The sequence below is a fragment of the Centruroides vittatus genome, unplaced genomic scaffold (assembly GCF_030686945.1).
Source record: "Centruroides vittatus isolate TY-2023 unplaced genomic scaffold, ASM3068694v2 contig_1787, whole genome shotgun sequence".
Classification (NCBI taxonomy): Eukaryota; Metazoa; Arthropoda; class Arachnida; order Scorpiones; family Buthidae; genus Centruroides; species Centruroides vittatus.
Genome location: NW_027121094.1, coordinates 113509 through 136409, shown reverse-complemented (window position 1 = coordinate 136409; position 22901 = coordinate 113509). Strand labels below are relative to the sequence as shown.

General features: G+C 32.1%; 1 protein-coding gene across 1 annotated transcript in view; it reads right to left on the bottom strand.

Annotated features, from left to right (window-relative positions):
• The window catches only part of LOC136969435 (vacuolar protein sorting-associated protein 33B-like), a 32726-nt gene extending 10477 nt beyond the window's left edge, over positions 1-22249 (bottom strand). The window contains exons 1-6 of the mRNA XM_067263586.1: positions 22076-22249; positions 15544-15624; positions 15361-15422; positions 9911-10022; positions 5313-5453; positions 5004-5108 (exon numbers count right to left, since the gene is read on the bottom strand). Coding sequence (XP_067119687.1) covers positions 5004-5108; positions 5313-5453; positions 9911-10022; positions 15361-15422; positions 15544-15624; positions 22076-22159 — 585 coding nt within the window. The 5' untranslated portion in view covers positions 22160-22249. The remainder of the gene's footprint in view (positions 1-5003; positions 5109-5312; positions 5454-9910; positions 10023-15360; positions 15423-15543; positions 15625-22075) is intronic.
• Positions 22250-22901: the final 652 nt, after the last annotated feature.

The window sequence follows — 22901 nt, the reverse complement described above, 5'->3', positions numbered from 1 at the left end:
CGCTTAATTACATTTTTTTCCCGATGTAATATTTTAATATTATTAATATCGATAGAACAATTATTAGCCTGACAATGTAAAAATATTGGAGAAGTATTAATTTTAAGACGTATCGAGGCCAGGTGTTCCGACAACCTTACTTGCAGTTTCCTTTTCGTTTCTCCCATGTAAAAATTGGGAGTTTCACAGGAACATGGAAGTCTGTAAACCACACCATCTTCTTCCAATAATTCTTTTTTCACATTAGGTCTTGTCACAAGTCCAAATAACCTGTTTTTTGGATTGGAGCCAATATAGTTAAATTATTACAAAAAATTTTTTGATATTTTTCGAAAATACCTTTAACATATGGGAAAGGAACATACTTGTCTACCGACTGTTTTTCCTTATTTACTTGAAATCTGTTTTCAGAATATACATTATACCAATTCTTAACGAGTCTTTTTGGATAGCCGCTCAATAGATATTTCTTATTTATTTCTTTAATTTCATCTTCTCTTATGCTGGATCTGGTCGTTCTAGAAAAGATCTTACGTATTTCCATTAAGTATATATTTTTCTTTTGGTTAATTGGGCAATAAGATTTAAAGTTTATAACTTTCCTTGCACTACAAGGTTTTCCGTATTTGCAATACTCTAAATGATCGTTGAACCTAATAATTGTTAGGTCTAAGTAGTTAAGTCTGTTAAACTTTTCACTCTCGTGGGTAAACCTAATACATTTGTTAATCTTATTAGCTTCTTCTACTATTTTTTCTGGAAACGTTACTTTACTATCATATATAATAAGTATTACATCTACATACCGTGCAAGGAACACTATTCCATTAATTGTTGAAAGAATTTTATCTATATCAATCATGACTATTTCTGCTAGCTTCGGTCCTACAACAGAGCCCATAGAAATTCCGTCTTTCTGACGGTAGTATTTCCCGTTAACTGCAAAGAAGTTTTGTTCTAATACAAATTTAGTCAAGTCTATTAAATGTTGTTCAATACTATACTTACTTAGACTTTGTATAATTATTTCCTTAGTAATTGAAGGGTACATTGACTTGATGTCTAGGCTCATTAGCTTATATTCTGGTAGTATTCTTCCCGCTTCTAATTTTGAAATCAGGATATCCGCATTCTTCACACTTTGTCAGAACACCTGGCCTCGATACGTCTTAAAATTAATACTTCTCCAATATTTTTACATTGTCAGGCTAATAATTGTTCTATCGATATTAATAATATTAAAATATTACATCGGGAAAAAAATGTAATTAAGCGAAAATTTAAAGAACATTGTGCAATCATTATGCAAACCAGCATAATGAATTTGAATAATGGTGTGATTACTGCGGAATGTTGGGATAGCTTAATCGGATATAAAGATTGTACGCAAAGTATTCACTGTGTGGATGATGTTTCTGTTGCTGTTGGATGACTTGCATCAAAGTTTCTTTGGAAAAAAGCCCTACTGAGGAGGCTGTTTACGGCGAAATGCAGATGGGGTAATATAATATGAATAATAATAATTTTTTTCTCTCTCAAGATTTACCTGTTTGCCTTACAATTTTTAATTTTTAATTTTATTTGGGTTTGTTTTTAAGTAAACAGATTAGAGTACTGTAAAATTTCTAGCCTCCGTACGTCAGAAAAAAATGGAGATTAATTTTCTGTGTACTAACATATATAGTACAAATAAGAAAAAGAATGATTTTATCTGACTCCATCGGTTTTAAGATAAGAGTTTTTTCAAAGTAATTTTTATCTTTTATATTATTTTATTAATACAGCTGCTCATGTCAAATCATGTTTAACCACTAGACCTTGTGCATTATTTGTAGTTTATTTTTGTTAAATTAAAAACAATATCTACAATATCTGTCATAAATAAATTTTACATAATTAAATTATTTTTTAGGTCTATTTTATTTAGTCAATTTTATCTATTACTCCACACAATCACTTGAAATTTTTCTCCATACAGTCTCAAAAAGTTTTTATTTTTATACCATTTTAATCCAAATTTTATATAAAATTAGGTGATGTTTTTACAGCATTTGTTATACAATGTATCAGCTATGCCTTGAATATTCTCCATTTTACATTTCTATGAGATGAATCAATTAAGCATTTGCAGTGAATTGCAGAACATGCAATATCATATCAAAATTCTAATGATTCTTGACAATGGAAGAACATTGAGTTTAATCATGAACTGAACTTTATGTTAGACTGTTGTAAAGTCTGTAGTGGTACACCATATTGTCTGTTTTTGTCTTTTTATTCTTTGTACATTCTCCCTTCTAGAACTTTCTAATCTCCTTAATTCTTCCTTCTTAGAACTGAGGGCCACTTCCTAGAATAACCAGTATAATGAGTATGAAGTTATCAGAGGGCATATTTAGGGAAAAAGGGTCACTTTTAAGCTGATGCTCAAAGAGAGACAACAACAAAATAACAGAAATGTGATATTGTCCAGTAACTGAGTAGATAAGTTATGTCATTTCAAGGATTTCTGCTTGACGTTATGACATAACCAAAGTTAGTATGTTAGAGTCAGCATCCAACTTGACCAGTTACGAGTTTCAAACAAGCAACTGATGATTTGGATATAAATAAAAACCCTCAGAAACCAAGGAAAAGAAAAGTGTGAATTTTGTGCAAAAAGTTACATGTGGCACCTCATGACAACTAGAACTGAAAGATGTTTGCAGGACCCAGGTATCTTTGTTCTGTATCTGCCATCATTACTACTACTCTCCACCTATCTTCACTTTTCTATAGTAGCGTAAGTTTAGTATTAAAGGTTAGATAAACAAACATCATCATCAAACCCAATATATTTAAAGCTATACACTAACAAATGCCGAATATTATCCGGCTAGAAATGACTAAAATATTAATAATTTGTAAGACAATTTGGTACTAGAGTTAGGCATTAGGCACCATCTCTTGATAAATTTAATTCAGCATTGGTGGTGTATAGCGTTAAATATATTGGGTTTGGTGATGATATTTGTTTATTTATATTGCCTTGCCGGGGTTTGCAATGGCCAGTTGAGTGCCTTGGGAGATGTTTACAGGTCGTGGGCACTGGATGTGTCCCCAACCGGCATTGTAATAACCATTGATGGTTATAATGTATGTTTATGTATACTGGAAGAGGAGATTGAACTGGAGGTCTGGGTAGTGTAATTGACAACACATCTGCACAGTAAGCAGGAGTTGCGGGTTCAAGTCCCACTCCAGGCTGATTCTTTTCTTCCAGTAGTTCTAAATTATTTAAATTACTTAATCAAAATTATAATTATTAAATTTATCAAGAGATGGTGCCTAACGCCTAACTCTAGTGCCAAATTGTCTTACAAATTATTAATATTGTAGCTGTTTCTAGCCTGATAATAATTGGCATTGGTTGGTGTATAGCATTGAAGGTTAGTTTTAGAAAAATTATTATTGTAATAATTATTCTTGTTTATTGTACTGGATTAGTATTATTGGGATTTGGTATGTTATGGTCATTTATTAGTTTTGTAATTTCTGCCAAAGATCGGCTTTAGGGTTTCTGCTGGAGAAACTGTCCTAGAGCTGACATCCTTGATTGAACCTGTAAAAAGTCATAGCATGAATGAATGAAGTAATTTTCTCACATCTACTGTGTGTTCGTTTGCTGGGTGTTTGTCTTAGTGAGCTAACAAAAACACTAACATATATCTCACAGGTCCAACATCAAGCCAATGGTACTCAGCAGAATGTAACTATTGACATTATGAAAACTAAATGAAATAAATCATCATGAATGGACATGACTGATACAGAACATTGAGGACTATAAACCAGCATTAACACTTCATCAGCATACCAAGCTCATGAAGACTGGAACACTCCAAGAATAACCATATGCAGTGATAGAATAAAAAAGCACTTAGAACCACAAACATTTTAAACATATTATTAGAAAGATGTTAACAAATTATATGAAAAATTTAACCCATAAGCTGTAATAAACATACTTTACTATCAAGTGTAATATTTAGATCAAAAGTGAACTTATTCACCATTAAACATTCCCTCAAAAAACCCAAGATCTTTACATATAACTCATGGAAAGCAAACAGGACACAAAATGTATCCTAAAATAACTTCATAATTAACTTTAACCTTATAAATATAATAACTCATTACTTAGGAAATAAAGCCACATTAACTGCTGTATAATATCAGGCTATATTCTAGTAATAATAGTTTGAATTACTGATTAATATTATTGCTGGAACATAGCCCAATATTGTACACCAGTTGGTGTGACTTTATAAAGTAACAAATCAAGTTTTGGAGAATGTTTATACTTAAGAAATATCATCCAAACAAAAATATGCTCCAAAAAAAACAAGCTATATCAAAAAGTTTACATCTAACAAAAATTAGAAGATAGAACAAATCCTATATTAATTTGTAAGACAAATGACAAACATTATTACTTAATTATGCACATTGGCAATAAGATAACCTGAAATTAATTGCCCAATTATTTTCTCATGCAAAGAAGTACGAGAAAATCATTGAGCACTTAATTAAAGCAATTCCATCGCATTTGATAATTGCCTCATCAAAAGTGATGGGATCAAAACATTACTTGGCATTTAGTCTTATAAGAAACATACTGTACCTGTAATCATTCATCTAATTCTTATCTTTGACAACAATAATTGGTTATTACTTTTACATTCCTTACACACAAAATGTCTAGTTATCCTGTTTAATTTGCACTTTGTTACAAAAACTATTAACTACAATAAAAATTTCAGAATTTTTAATTTGAATATTCTAGTCAGTATTTTACCATTTTATACTTTCTTGAAAAATTCTTTATTATCTAAATGGTTAATTTTTATAAAAATTAACCATCTCATAACATTGTGTATCTATTAACAAATTTTATATCATGACAAAAAATTTGAAGTTTTATATATTTAATAATAAATAATTTATTATATTTAAAAACTTACTTTTGCACATCTTCCAACTCCATACACATTATAAATTGGTCCACAGAATTTTTGCAATTGGATTAATGATGTTGCTGCAGTATGTAACCAAGTCTGATCCCCTTCCTAAAAAAATATTAAAATGATTTGATTACACTTGCACAAAATTAAGAATAGCTCCAATAAAATATTTTGTTCTTTCTAGAAATATCAGAAAGTTTTTTAACTAAGTTATTTATTATATATTATATAATAAATTAAATGGACATAGTTTAATCAATTATTTATCTATGACATTATAAGTGCTCAAAAAATAAACAACAAATGTACCAGAAAAAAAGATGAAAAGAAATCTGGTGTTTCAAGAGAATACAAATCAGTCTCTAAAGGAATGAAACCTAATGGATATTCTAAAAGTCTAGTAGATCCATAAACGCCTTCTTGTTCCAAAATTAATTCACATAGATGTAACTATAAAATAAAATAAATAAATACTTTTTAAGTGAAAAATAATTACACAGTAAGTGCTCAACTTACACTGTTAATTTGTTTCAAGATTTCTGTTCAAGTTGAAAAGCCATGTAAGTTAAATGATATTTGTATATGAAATATTTTTAACATATATACATCTATTTCAAAGGATAGTTAAATCTAAATAGTTTTTTCTTATGAAAAAAACTGTAAAAAAAGAATTTTTTCCCTCAAAATTTTCGCCATCTGTTATATATGTCAAAGTCACACTTAATAAATGAGCAGTTGTAATACTTTACTTACAATTAACAATACTATCTACAGATATGCATAACCCAAATTTGCATACATCAATTTACATATGTAAAAATATTAAATACAAATTTAATATATGAATAAATTAGAATAACATTATTATATTTTTATATATAATTTCATATATTACAAATTTTATATTGAGTGTAAACTATATAATAAAGATTTTTATTTTATTCCAAAAATTTTATGGGCTTTGTAAAGAAATTATTATGCTATAACTTAATGTGTAGTAGTGAAAAAATGAGGATTTGCAAATATAAAAATCTCATAAAATATATTTGATTTTGAGTTACTCATTTGGTATCTTTTACAAATACCAAATGAGTTCATCATTCATTCTGTTTTTTTTATTTCTTTATTATTAAATTTTTGTAATGTGAATTAATGTTTTCAATAAAACATCTCACATTGATATTATATAAGTTGAATAATCCTAATCTTATACTTGTTAAATTTTGCTTAACATTGAAGTAATACTTTTATTACTTCAATGTTAGATATGGTTAATTAATATGATTTGAAAATAATTAAGATTTTAAAAATAAACAGTTCAATCATAAGTAGGCAATAATACTTTCAATATAAAAAGTTTATAATGTTATTTTCTGTTAGTACTACAGGTCTAATACACTTTGGAGTATATTTTATTTATAAGAAATACAATTTTAGTTACGATTATTTATGATATAAATTAGTAGAATAAATATGATTGGTTGGTATTTAATCAGTGGCATAGCGTGGGTGTCAGCTGCTTGGGGAAGAGGAAAATTTCGCCACCCCCTTATTAGGTATAAGTAATGAAAAATCCCGTGCTCATTTCAATCAGTCCGAATCGTAGGTGTGACAAAAATATGAAATGAAATGATTCAAATTTTACAAGATATTATTATTTATTGTGAAATTTTGCCGCCCCCTAAAAGTGCCGCCTGGCTCAGGCCGCCCCTGCCGCCTCCACTACGCTATGCCACTGTATTTAATATAAATTAAATTTTCAACTCAGTTTTTATTATTTTCAAAACTGCAATCATGGAGTTGTTTGATTTCATTTTTACTTACAGTGAGAATAGGAATTATAAGATTGTTCCTTGTTTGTATGACTTGATAGATGGTTGTGTTGCTGCAGTAAATCATTTTTCTTTTGATATTCCCAACAATTTTCCTATCATCTTGCATTATTTTAAAATTAACGATGAATTTTGGAAAGAAGAAAGTTTAGTTTTATAATTGTTAACAAAAATTAGTGATCTAAGTAACAATATATATGATTCATTTGGAGACTGTGCAAAAGATATGCAAGAAATTTATGTAAATAAGAACAAGAAGGATTTGTTAATGTTTAAGGAGATATTTTTCAGATCAAAATTTTTGTAAACTTATTAAATTAAATAAGACTAATTGATATGTACTTCAAACATCATAGTACTTGTAAAATTGTCAGACCAGTGAAGAAAATATGAAGGTATAGAAAATAAAATTTACTTTTTCTACCAAAAAAATGTTCCTATGTGATAAGTTCTCCATAGCAATTTTGTGCTTAATTCTAAAGAATAGTTACAAGAATCGAAGCAAAAAATCACTTGGAGATCTGGGCAGCATAAATGACAATGCATTTGCATGGTAAAGAGAAGTCTGGTCCAGGCTCATTCTTTTCTTCCAGAATATTTTAAATTAATTCGTAAATATTATTATTACTATTATTATTATTATTATTAAATTTAATAAGAGATGGTGCCTAATGCTTACCTCTAGTACCAAATTACTTAATAGTAATCATTAATATAGCACTTATTTAGCCCGATTAATTATGGTGATTGTTTGGTTTATTACAAATAGTTAGAGTTTATCTATCACCTTTATATTTCCCTTTAAAGAAAAATTATATTGATACAATCAAAATTGAATTGAGAACTGCTGGTGGAAAAGAAATTGTTTTGTGCAAGAAAAGCATTATTAGCCTTAAAGAGATATAAATATTAAATTATTTTATTTATTAATATTAGTTTACCTTTCAGAAGTGCACAATAAAACTCAATCCGAAAGATTGTATAAATTATTATACAATTATTATAGTTCATTCCATAGCAATCATTTATAATTAGTTTAGATGAAAAAAATAAAACAGGAAGTTATTAGTATCAGTATTCTTTACAAAAGATAAAAATTCATGTTTTTACTACAATAAATAGTTATAAATTAAAACAGACAAAAACAAAAGTTATAAGATTTGTTATTGGAATAATATTGTTCATCAAAGTTTGTATTCGTTGACTTGCAAATATTTTTGTTTGTATTTTCTGTAAAAAATTAATATAAATCAATATTTAACAGAATTAAGTGTATCTGACAAATTTCATAATCACAAAGTTGTAAAAACAATTAGTTAAAAATCACTTTCTAAAGCCCTCTGTGATAATGTGCATTCTAATCTATTGAAAAATAATTTGTAAAAAACCAATTAAATATAAAAGTTGTTTTATTTTCAAAATATATACATACATATATACATATAATACATACGTGTGTGTGTGTGTGTGTGTGTGTGTGTGTGTGTGTGTGTGTGTGTGTGTGTATACATGTTTAGATATGTTTTAGGAAAATTGCTTTAGGATGTTTAGATATATAAAAATATATACATTTCATCTTCAGTTTTCCTATATTTTCCTAAATTATAAAATAAAATATATTATTACCAAATTTGAAAAATTATAAATATAAAGTCATAAAAAGACTATTACTTACTTTTAAAAAGAATTTTGTGTGCCATTTTATTCCTCTATACAAAATTAAAAATTAATTTAATATAATAAATATATAATAATAATGATGATGATGATGATGATAATGATAATAAAGAGTATTTACCTGTTTCTGAATAATATTGATATGAAAAAAATGTTGCACAGCACATAGTGTGTGACAAAATGTTTGTGGTTAGGAAAAGAGAATCCAATTCATGTGATTTCAGCATCAAAATAGAGAATATCTAAATTATATGTTTCATTTATTAACTCTATTAATGTTTTTTTCAATGTTTCCTCCTTTAAAAAATAAATATTTATATTTTAAGTGAAATTCATTAAAAATGTATAGTACACGGTCATGAGAGACCCATGCTTGGCCATCATATTGTTTTTTTTTGATAGTCCAAATACAGGCCATGTAACCTGTTATGATATTTAACTGATTATTTATACTACTTAAATCAATAAATTTATATGTGGATTAAAGAAATTTATAATGCTGAAATCATCTTGATTTGAAATACTGGTGTACCCCAACTGTCTACATAATATTCCCTAATATGTTTCAATATTTCAATGATCAATGTTTTTTAATCTAAAGCATTTGAAATTAATGAATACTCTTTTAGCTGTTAAATATTAAATTTACATTAAGTATTAATTTAAAAAATATAAATTATATATATACAATCCATCTTTTAATATTGATTTTAAAATGTTCTTGATGGTTTAAAATGTAACTTTTGATAATGGTTACTCAAAATTTATTTCCGTCACTAAATACTAAATGAAAATTTCATTAATGACTTCCAAAATCATCTTTCATGGTGTCACATTTTAAAATATCAAAAAATAGATTGAAAATCTATTTCTAATAATTCATGTATTTTATTACTCCATGTACTGTACTTGCTGATATAATATAATAGAAAAATTAAAAATCTCAAAGAGGAAAATTAATACAAAAATTATATTTAGATTCAATTAATGACATATTGCTAAATGTAACACAAATTATGTATTCTTATAATATATACCCCAAAGTTTATCAGACCTATACTACTTATATTATACATTTAGATCAATCATATAATTGCAATATATACATTAATATTTATCAACATTACAATGACACACAAATAATATATCAAATTTTGAAATCAAAGATAAAATCTATAAAATCTTAGTGACCTATTTTTAAAACAATCACTGTTTTATAATTTTGATAAGTTTTAAATAAAGAGAACTTATATTCTATCAATTATTTGCCATATCTAATATAAATTTTACTTAATTATAACTATTACATATAAATATAATAATATCACTACAAATGTGATTATAAGTATCAATACTACATAAATGATTTAAATTAATAACAAATATCAAAGTATTTACTTTTCTTGGCACAAAAACAATATATGCTATAGGAAGATAATCTGCATTAGCTTTCAGGTGATCTGCAATCAAAGTCACTGATTTCACAGAAAATCTTACAAGATAAATACACCTGTTAAAATATAAAAATTATTATTTAACAAATAATTAGTTAATTTTATTAATAATAATAGAAATAATTAAAGTTGAAAATATTTTATGTATAATAGAAAAAAAATTCACACTAAAGAAATTATACTGCATTAATCTTTACTGCATAAAGAAGATTGTTTTTAATAAATCAAAACAGTACTTCAGAATTTCTAAAATATTCTTATTTAGAACTATGAAATAATTGAAAATAGTAATGATAGTACTTAAGATAGATAACGTAGACAGAAGCACCCTGGGAGTTTGTACCCTTTCAGAGACAATGAAATTTTGCAGTCTGTTGCAATAGTTGAAGCAATTAATTTTAATTTTATTAAATTCACATATCATTATGTTTTAAATTAATTTACATCCAGTTATAATGTATTAAATAGTCTAACATCATGAAAATAACACTTCAAATATTCTTTGCTCTTTAATAACGAAATTCTAAATAGTGGCTAGAAACAAATCAATGAAATGTTAGTCTCAGTACTAAGTAATGTTCTGATGCTGTTTTAGGAAAACATTCACGAGAAAATGTTAGATAAGCTGAGTGTATCAGTGGAGAGCACATTCTTCCAATGAATGAGTGTCATGCAGCTGAAATATGTGAAATTTCTTGCTGTTTAGAGAAAAGCAAAACTCCTTAGTAATGTTCAAAATAACCACTCAGTCGGTTTGACGAAAAACACAAATTTTATATTTACAGTAAATGTACAAAATAATCCAAATTAGAGTTACAATTAATTATGCACAAACAATAATCCAACGACAACCGACTATTCCCGTACAAATTCGTCGAAAGAACTCCTTACGAACAAACAGACTTGTAATTAACAAAACCTCCGAGTCAGGAACAAGTTCATACACAAACACGTAACTTCCAACGAGAGAGTTAGTTAGCACCTCGATAACGACGATCTCCCTTGATCCGATCCGATCCGATCACCTCCGATACGATCACACCATCCCAGCCGATCGCGATACGAACTTAAATAGTCGACGGCGTTCGAACCCTGCTCCAATCAAATTTGAATGTTCCCGCAACGGCCGCCAACGGTCACTTCCCGCCGGCCAATCGTCCGATGGTTGACGATTCGAAACTTAACGGTTCTTCCCACGGAGGTTCCTAACGGTCGTTTCCAACGGCCGATCCTAACGACTTTTCCGTTATGACAGTTCGTTATAACAAACAGGTGGGAATCGCGCGTCTTGGCGATTCCATACCTTACACCTCCGCGGCCAAGGATCAAACTGAGCTTAGCCCAAGCCTGTTTGATCCAACAACACTCAGCAATTTTACACATGTCCGTTGGTGCGGACTGACCCTTACCTCCGGTACAGCCGGGCAAACTCGCTATAGCCCGCGCACAGAGATGCCTCGCGATGGTGTAGGACCCCTTGGATCCCCGAGACCTATCCGCGCGGGTCCCCCTACGAGGAGGTCGTCCCCGTCGCCTTCGGCGCGTCATCCGGTTTTGTTGGTCACCAGATGTCGCTCGGCCCTTCTCACGGAATTTGGGTTTCTTACCGCGAGCTCGGTTGTGACCGTTGTCCGTCGTTTTCCGGACCGGCGATATGCCTCCCTCCGGGCTTAGCACGTGTGTGGGTGGTTCCGATTGGCCACTGGCCGCGCCCGCCGTGGCCCGAGACCTCCGGGTCTCTTCACCGCCGTGTTTCCTTTGAACCCGAGTGACGGTCGCCAAGATCACGGTCGCCTGTTGCCCAATCAATCCGGCCAAGTCGTCCACGGAATGACACTCCTTCGTAGCATCCAGAGGCTCATCCCGTGTCGTATTCGGTAGCCCCAGCAGCGGTTCGCTAGTTTCCCCGATCGCTCGTCTTTGGTCATCGGCGTGTTGCGCCAACTGAGTCGCGCGTTCCCGGCCGATATCTCCCAGGTCGATTATTTCCCCGACGCCACAATTTTGACCCTGAGGCGTCCCAGCTACCCCGTTCTTTACTGCTCTGACTCCCGGCCTCCCTTCATCAGCGTCCTCGCCGTCCAGTTTCCTGTTCGCGGCGGGTCGTTCGCTTCGGCTATCCGATTCGCTACCGGAATATCTCCTCGCAATAGGAGTCGCGTCCCCTGCTTTATTTTGCTCAGACTGCGCCCTCCGCTCACACTGGGCCGTGCGCTGCCGCTCTTGTGTCTGGTCAAGCGGTCCTATGACCATCCCCCGGTTTTTGTCGTCGGGCGGCTCTCGTTTAACCGCCTCGCTCGCTTCCACGAACATCCCCGCTACCGCACTTAATATACTCTGCTCCTCAGCTAATTCCCTTTTTCTTGCCTCGGAATCCGCTTTCTCTCTCGCTTCTACCAGCGCTCGGAAGTCCCTTTCCGTTAAGAGAGCGTCTGTCGCTTTCCCTAACCTATTGGTGATCGCACACGTCACCCGTGCCGATCCTGGCGTTTCTTCGCGTCCTTCCTCCCACAATCCAAGCGGTACTGACGCTAAACCTGCCTCTACCTGGTGACCGAAGGCTCCCACTAACCGTGTCTTCCCCCTCGTTTCTGTCACCGCTGGTACCCTTGACTTCCTCAAAACTGAAATTTCGGCTCCCGAGTCGACTATAGCTGACAAACAACTTCCGCCACAGGCCAACTTAACTCTGCGTAGCGAATCGTCGGCTTCCGGTTGGTCGTACGTTGTCACTCTTGCCACTAAACGTTCGTTCGGTCGGGATGGCTCGTTTGCAGGTGCTAACCTCGCCCGGTCCGGCTCGCTGGACCGCTTCCGCTTGGGGCAGTCCCTCCTCCAGTGCCCCATTTTACCGCAAACGTGACAACTATTCCTCGTGTGTTGCTCGGGCGCGCCCCGTGTCACGGGCTTCGATTCTCTTGACGGTATCCCCTGTTGTTCCCGCTGCCGTCCAGATTCCCTGTCTAACGTTAGTTCGCCGCCCGTCGCTTCTGCAAATTTCTCTATATGCTTAGCTAGAACCGCGGGTTTGCTCCACCCGTTCCCTTCTTGCAGTATGACGTATTTCCTCGCCTCGGGGGGCAATAGCGTCTTTAGGTGGTCCGCCACAGTCAATTCTACCAGGTCCTCTACCGTCCGCACCTCCCTACTGTCTACGTAGTAACCGTATAAATCCTTCAGGCGCGACGCAAACTGCGGCCACGTTTCTTCTGGGAAGCGCGCTGCCCGCCTAAACCCCTTTAAGTATTCCGCGGGGGAAAGCCTCAGCTCCTCAAGGACAAATTCCTTCAGGGAAGGGTAATGTTTAATTTTCTCCGCTGACAATCTAGCCAGCGACGCTCTACACTTTTCGGACAATGCGCCCATCACTATCTGCCCCTGTGCTTCTGCCGGAACCTCGTAAGTCTCTAAGATTACCTCTACCAAGCGGAACCACGAAGGTACCGCCTCTTCTTCCTCCGGCATCTTTGGTAGAGCCCCCCTTACTCTACGGGCGTAATCGTCAAAACTCGCTTTGCCGAGACCGTCCTCACTATTCCGGGACCCCTGTGCTAACCTTTCCCGTTCTAATTCTATTTCTGCTCTCCTCACCTCGGATTCGATCTCTGCTCTTTTTGTCACTTCCGCCTCTGCTCCAGCTTTGATTTTCTCGATCTCGAGCTGTATCTTAAGCGCTTCGAGGTCGTCTCCCGACCCGCTTGTCCTACGTGATGACCTCGGCTCGTCATCCTCCCAATCTCTAGCCTCTAGCTGCCGCGATTTCGCGCGTCTAGGCATCTCTGTGTGCTAGCGAGAAACAAATAATTTACCTGGGTCTAATTGCTGGTGATGCTCTGTACGTACGTCTGCTTCTCTGTCGTAGCTCAGTTCTTCCGATTCTTTGGAGTATAATCCAGGATAGTCCAACGTAATCCAATGTATCCAAAATATCCTGCCGACTGCGCCAGTAATGTTCAAAATAACCACTCAGTCGGTTTGACGAAAAACACAAATTTTATATTTACAGTAAATGTACAAAATAATCCAAATTAGAGTTACAATTAATTATGCACAAACAATAATCCAACGACAACCGACTATTCCCGTACAAATTCGTCAAAAGAACTCCTTACGAACAAACAGACTTGTAATTAACAAAACCTCCGAGTCAGGAACAAGTTCATACACAAACACGTAACTTCCAACGAGAGAGTTAGTTAGCACCTCGATAACGACGATCTCCCTTGATCCGATCCGATCCGATCACCTCCGATACGATCACACCATCCCAGCCGATCGCGATACGAACTTAAATAGTCGACGGCGTTCGAACCCTGCTCCAATCAAATTTGAATGTTCCCGCAACGGCCGCCAACGGTCACTTCCCGCCGGCCAATCGTCCGATGGTTGACGATTCGAAACTTAACGGTTCTTCCCACGGAAGTTCCTAACGGTCGTTTCCAACGGCCGATCCTAACGACTTTTCCGTTATGACAGTTCGTTATAACAAACAGGTGGGAATCGCGCGTCTTGGCGATTCCATACCTTACATCCTTTATATTGCATTTCCATCTTATCTTGAATGATGATCTACAATATGGCTAATATAGTATTAGCCATATTCATCAAGTTCCAGTTTTCCCAAGTTTTACTGTAGTGAAAAATTTTTGATTTATTTAATAAAATAGTCAACATGTAATTCTGTTAATTTAATACAACCGTTTTAAGTTCATTTTAAAAATGAAAAATTTTCAGATAAACCATCTTAAAAAATGAAATGCAAGATATGTACTCATAATGTAAGTGCCATCTACAAAAAAGTAACTTTTATACAAGTTGTAACTTAAGACGTGCACTATTGCTAAAGTTCTCAGAGAAAAATGCAGAATCTTAAAATATATTAAAGTCCAAGCAGCAAGAGTAGACATGAGTCAGCCTGAGCTGGAAGAGTCTACATCAGATGAAGGTAGTGAGTAATGTTAGAATTATGAGTAAATAATAAAATTTGTAAAAAAAAAAGCAATAAAATTATGATATAGATGATCCTTTCAGATCAGGCTGACTCATGTCTACTCTTTCAGTGCAATGACTATAGTACAGAAGTCATTATAAGTAACATAAACAAGTTATAGAAAAAAAATTTTAAACAGTTGTAGCCAATAATATCCTTTTTTTTTCAATAATTATGCTTTGTAACAATATTTTACTTATTTTAAATACTTTAAACAAATCTCTATTAATTTGATTCCATTTATGAATAATTAGAATTTTTCATACGATACACTAAAAAAAAGAATAAAAAAATTTAAATATTTTAAATGAAAAACTACTGTTTTTCTTTAAAACATTTGCTTCTTGTGAATAACTCAAAAACATATTAATATTATTTATTATGATTACTGAAACTTACTTTACCTTTGACTTTCAACTGGTAAAGCAGTTGGCCCTAGTTTAAAAATTCTTTCTACACCAATCTTCTGCAGAATTTAAATTATTATTATTATCATCATCATTTCATTTTATTATGTATATTTTTAAAATAGTTTTTCAATTTAAAATATATTTAAATAAATTTATGAAATATAAATTATTATTTACCCTTAATTCAGACATAGTGGCTATGTGGTCTAAAGTGCAAATCAAATCATCATCCAATATTAAATGTTTTGATCCATCTATCTGCAAAATTAAAATATTCAATTTAAAATTTATTATTATATACACATAAATACTAGTATTTTCTTAATTTCATAAATAAATAATATTTAAATATAAATAAGATAGCATAACTCAAAAGTAGATTTTATCAAGGTTTTACCACAAAAATTTATATATACATGAGCATTTATTTATTGTGTCATTGTTGCAATGATCGCAATGCCAAGCTGCAATTTTTAATTATATTTTTAATTTATTTAATTTCAAATATATGCTCTCCACCTCAAATTAGTATTGTAGTGTCTTGCCTCTGTACATCATACGTTTCTGTCAGCAATGGAGTTGTGGCAGTCATCTATTACCGAGGTTGAGGCCAAAGTTTTAAACATGAAAACGTGTACGTCGGACGTTCAGCGTTGCTTTCCTGTAAGCCTAGAAGTTTGACAATGGTGTTTGGAAAGTCAGTGGAATCATGCTCGACATTCCAAATGCCATTGTCAAATTTCTAGGCTTACAGGAAAGCGGTGCTGAACGTCCAACATACACATTTTCGCATTTGAAACTTCGGCCTCAACCTCTCTATTAACTGCTTTCAGGGGAAAGGTTTTGAATTGAAATAATGTGGCTTCCAGTTTGCATTAGAAGTTCATGGTCACAGGATTAAATACTTTCCGAAGTTATAATCATAACAGCCAGTAAAGTAATAAACTGGAATAAAAGTTTTAATTTTGCATTTTTATTAAAAAGCTACAAAAGATCCTAAAATAATTACAGAAATTAAAAATGAGTTGTTATTAAATTGTAATGCAAAAAAGATTTGTTTGCACATATTTTTTCAACATACAGATATATATAATGTAAAAAATTATTTTAATACAAAAATAACAATTTCATGTATTAAAGCAGTTTTACATATTACACTGCATAACTATAATATCCTATGTTAATGACTTTGCAATGAATAAGAAGAAAATGAAAAATTTATGGTATAGATAATTGAGACAGTGTTAGCAAAGCTTCTTCTATTTGGCTCATAGACTGAAGTTTGTTTTCAAAATTTAATCAGTCAATTTCTATTAAACTTTGTCACTTTACATAATATGAGACAAAACTTAAGGATACATGATTTCATTTTTGAGATACCGTGGAGTCAAAGTCACAATATCCAAGGTTGTTAGCATAAGTACATGTAATTTTATCATTATTTTTTATGCTAGCAGTGACGTCACTGCCATGGTAGAGGCAAATGATCGTCATAAATGGTCCTGCTGGTGCTTCAATTTGTCATAGTTTGCATTCAAACAGAAAATAAATTGTGTCCAGTAATCAATAGTAGTACATATTTATTACTTATCTAGATATGATGAATAAAAGATGATTAATATCTACAGTAGCATATGAATGAGGAATATTCATTAAAAAATATATACCAGTATATAAATTTACTTGTTTCAATTTTTTCAAACAAGTTTAATAGTATTAAAAAATATTTATCCATTTATTTTGTGAAACATTATCTAAGAGATATCAAAGAGTATATAAGAATGTAATGGATATGATAAAAGCACAAAAATGAACAATTGAAAGCTAAATACATTTATCTTGCATTATGCTGATAAATATAGAATAACTAATAAAAATAAAATGATTAAAATATAATATTCAATCCTATCTATGCAACTAATATATTCTTCTAATATTGGATTTATAAAATTTATTAAACAGAATTTTTTAATTTTAGAAAATGTGTGCTTCATGCTCATTTGCATGAATTTATAAATCTACATGTCAGAGTTCAAATTCATTTCATTGCATTAAAAAAAATTAGATGAATTTGAAAATAATCTTTTGATATTTTACGTTTACATTAAGATTTTAAATTGTCTTATAAACTAAGAAATAGATGTATGTATTTTAAAATAATAGATAATTATATATAATAATAACTTTTTATTTACATTATACATGATAAAAATATTTCACTTCAAGAGTTAGAATGAGAATAAATTTATTTAAGAATTTTAATACTTAAAGAAATTGGGCTGCAATTTGAAAAAACTGTAAGTCTATCATATAAATTCCCACTGTCATCTGTCCCTCCTCAATCTCACGAACGGAGTTAGATAGATGATGGGCACGACTCTATTGCTAACAGGAAAAGTATGATATACAGGGAGCAAGACACTACTACTTTGAGGTGGAGAGCATATACTTTAAATTATTTATTTATTTATTATAAAATAAATGTTTAAAAATGTAAAAATATGATATGATTATTATTTACTTTTTCACTCCTTACATTCTGAACTTGACCATAAGTGATTTTAGAGATTTAAAAAAGTACTTAATGTTTTATACTTAAGGAAACTTGGACAAACTGGGACAATGGGGAGAGGGGGAGAAAAATTTCAAGAAAAATGCAGACATAATTTATGGACAGCTCCTAATGACATCAATGATACAGACTACAGGCCATTGATTATAATCTGAGACAATTTTTCCACAGCATCATTTAATGCCTTTAAAATCATTTTACTTTTTTGTTATGTTAAGAAGTTTTCTTGATTTCATAAAATGTGACAGTATGTCTTGTGGTTGTTTACATGTTAAGCAGATAAAAAAGACATAGACCAATTCACTTTTACTTGTGAATGGAATATAACATGTTTTACATATCTGTCAACCCTTCAATAAACATTTCCAAGTTGATCTTTGTTTGAAAAATGTTTTAAGTTTAGCAAAAGACATTTTAGCTTAGACTATCAATAATCAATAGTGATTAATATCAATAATGATTAATAGCATCTGATTCTGATGCCTCAACCAAAAAAAGTTTTTTTGATATGAAAAATGACTTATCTTCACCATTGATATAGAAAAAGTTTGTTCCAATAACAATGTAGAGAATTCCTACAGAAGTGTGATTTAATTAATACAAAGACTCATGAAAACAGTAGAAAGACAGCTAAGTTCAAAGGAATGAAAAATCATATTGGAATATTCCAATCTTTGTATGAAAATTTTAGTTTTATTGTTATTTATTTAATTTATTAATAATTTACTTTAACTTTACTATAAGTTTGAGATTAGAATGATAAACTTGGATCAAACAGCTCTATAGATAGAAAGTTTCATTTTCAATTTTTAAGCATTAATGGTGTGAATCCAAGTTGAAATGAAACACAAATAAACCTACATGTTATTGTTATATACAAGATGGTCTGTTTATAATGTTATCCACATTAACTGATATTAACTTTAATTTTTTTAAATGGTGACCTCTATTTTGCATATCAGAATTCTACATCAAAAACAAATAAATTTTCATCTTAAACATTTTTTCAAAAGATGCATTTTATCAGAAGTTATGAGCATTTGAAGTTGTAAGCATTGTTGATTCACTATCTACACTCTTAACATTAAATATCTCTTTCTTCTTTGAAACTGTGTTTTGTTGATTGTTGGACTATGAACCCAAAGTTGAGTTTTAATTAAAACACTTGGCTTTATTTCCATCTTTATTTAGTTATTAAATATCTCCAAAAAAAAAAAAGTGACCGGTGATAAATTTTGCATAGTTATTTAATTAGAAAAATCCATAAACAACAGTTATTTAGTCCAATAGATGTTCAAAATAATGGCCATCAACCTCAAAACATTTTTCAGTATATTTGTTATACACAGATACAAAATTTTATCACAGATCATAATTTTTTAAAAAAATATTTGACATTAAGAAATTTATAACAGCATATTTATTGAAATGAAATACATGTAAGTGTAGTGTGGACCCTGACACATGATAGATTGACAAGCAAAGTTAGCTTACATCAATCACTATTACATAAGGATTCATACCGCTACTTGTATGCAGACTCAACTTGCTTTCAAGAAGCATTTAGCATTGTCAGATGTTTTTAGCTTTTTAGTAAAAAAATTTTAAAAAAGTACCAAAAGTATCCAACACAGAAAACATTCTTTTTAACCTGAGATTTGATGAATAAATCAGAAAGTGAACGACACCTTTTCTGAATAGGCAAAAATGTAAAAATTCGAGGTAAAAGCCTTGAATTTATAATATAACATTAATATGGATGATCTGTACAATGAGATAGCTATAGTTAAAGAGAAAGTAACAAGTGTAATGATAAAAACTTTAAATGTTCCAGAAAAATGGATAAAAATTTTGAATTGTAGTAAACCATTGCCAAACTTAGTCAAATTACTTTGCCCAAGTATTCCAGCTACTAATGCTTTTGTAAAAAGTTTTCTTTCTTATGAACATGTATTGGACGAAAAATCAAAATAGGTGTTCTGTCAAATTAATAAATAGTGAATTGATAATTAAGTTGAAAGGAATCCTGTCAAGAAATGTATACAACAGTGCTAAAAGATAAAAAGCTTAAACAACACAACCACAAAACACCGGGATGAATTAAATTAGAAGAAAAAGGTTTACCATAAACGTTTTCAAACTGCTGTGAGTTCTCCGTTCCATCAGAAATTCCATTTAACACTTGAGGAAGAACTCACATCAGTTTGAAAACATTTGTGGTGAACCTTTTTCTTTTGTTTTTTCATCACACCAGACATTGGTTCTTGGAGTACGTAATAAAAAGTTTCTTTCTGAAGCACAATCTCAAAGTAAATATGTTTAAGAAATAAATTGTTTCATATGAAAATCCTGCATTTTTATTGAAAATTTCCCAATTTTTACTAGCATGTCCCCAAGAGATTTTCTCCAGTTGGTAACCCTACCCTTCAAGTATATCATTTTTGGTCTATGTCATTTTCTTATAGAATGCATATTTCTCAAGTTATTCGCCAATATCATAATAAGTGGACCACTTGTTTATGTTGTTACATAATATCTACTACATATTTATATTTAACATTTAATGGAAATACAAATTATTGTATTGTATTTTATGAATTATTGATTACCAGGAAATCCTTTTTGATATTTATCTGATTAAGCATTGTTTGCAGGATTTTGGCACTGGATAATTCCAAGAGCCAAGCCTTAACTGTAGCAAATTGCTAAGCTTAGTACAATCTTAATTATAAATAACAAATAAAATGGGGAAAACATTTTTGGAATGAGACTATGTCTCAAAGAGTGTGAGCAACACATGTGCAAATCTTGCACTCATGCCTGTTTGTAGAAACAGTCTCAGCATTTCGTATTTCTTTTGACCTGGTTCTCAGTCCCCCAACTATCTACAAGTCTGTTTTATTTTATGTGCGCATGATTTAGGCACCAAATACTCTGTGCCAAATTGCAACTCCTGACATGTACTCCTTCATACTTCTAAGGTGTGCAGCCATTGACAGCAGCACGATTTTAGAGAATATATCTAGTTATTCATGTAAGTGTATTTTTTAAAACTCTTTCCACCCTGCAGGCATTAAGGGAGCTTGTTAAATAAAGGCCACACCCACATCAGGGCAACTGAGAGGTGAGGACACAGCCCAACATATCCGGACAGACAACGCTCCAAAAAAATTCCTGGAATTTTCAACTGTCCAGATTTAAACCCAGGTCTTCCAGAACAATAGGTTAACCATCTTAACTGCTCAACCTCCAGCCATCCTTGTAAGTTGCCAACACAATATCATTTGTCAATAAATACTGATATATAGGAGTGCAAACTGCATCCATAGACCAAAAACAAATCACAGATTCAGACAGAATTCTTTACATTGAATATCCATTTTCAGACGCACCCGGCTTAACCAGAAAGCCACTTTCACGTAAAATATCTCGTAAAACATTACTCTTGAACCTACAGTTCTTTTAGTATTTTTGCTCTTCTAAGGATGGTTTATACCAACCTGTAATATATTGATGACATGTGGCAGATATAAAACTATGTCATAAGAACATTTCAAGTTACAGTACAGTAAGATTAGACAAATAATAAACAGGTAAGTTTTGTTGGAAGGTAAAATTTTACCTATGTGCACCGTCATGGCGGCAGTTGCAATTGTTCATGCTCCTGACGAACTACTCTGGAGGGGAGCCCCCGGCAGGCCGCCGATCGTTTAATCTCACTAGTTACTAATACGATGTGTTCAAGAACTACCGTGAATCAATAACTAGTGACGTTAAACAATCGGCGGCCTGCCGATAGCTCTCCTCCAGAGTAGTTCGTCAGGAGCACGTACAGTTGCAACTGCCGCCACAACAATGCACATAAATAAAATTCTACCTGTTGGAATGTATTTTCCATTTAAACACAAAGGAAATTATGGTTTTAATAGGCTGATGATACTGGTAATTTAAATGAAAATTATAAAAACAAAGTAACTGAGAATGTTTGTTTACAGTTAAAGTTCTATTAAATGATTACTTTTTATGCTATTAAGAAAGACATTAAAAGTTTATTGACAGAATCAAAATTATTTCATGCTTTTAAAATGGAAATATCATTTTGAAATTAAAAATTGTCACAACATTCATTCAACTTACAGATTTCAGCAGTTTTATCAAAGTTTGCGCTGATGACGTTTTAATAATTTGATAAATCGACTTTCCAATATCATGTATATTCATTTTGTTTTCAATTTTATAGTAAAAAAATCACGATTATATCTAATTAATCCTGACGTTCGACATTTCTACCGCTTCCAATGTTTGGCGCTCTATGCCAGTTTTCGAGTTAGTGTTGCCATCTTTGTATAGTTTAATGATGAATTATTAAATATTAACTTTTGTAACTTATATTAATTAATAGTAAAAATATTATTTAATATGAGTATTTTAATAGTAAGATTCTAAACTCTAAATAGGGAGAGGTTGACCTATTCTCGTTAGGAGCTAGAATCACAGAATAGGATCCTAATACATAACTAGATGTTTGTTTGTTTGATTAAGTTATGGCAGCGCAACACTTGGGCGATCTGCCTAGGTGGTACCCTCAGGGAGGTCTTTTTAACGGTAACTGGCCCCTACTTAGGCGTTACAGACGTGGAAAAAACCCGGAAAACTCCACATGGCGGTCCGAGCGAGGCGCGAACCCACGACCGAACAGGGTCGGAAACTGCTTAGCCACTGGTGATCCCTCCACGACTAGATGAATGTATTAATATAAATAGTAATTCAAGTGATAAGACCATTTGAATTGCTATTTGAATTACTATTTATATTAATATTATAAATATTAAATGTTGACAGACGAATGTCCAAAATGGATTTTAGCCTACCGCTCTGAAAGACCCGGGATCGAATCTGGATGAGCATTTCCCCAAAATCTTTTATAGGCAGACTGTCCAAGATGTGTCGGGTCCTGTTCCTC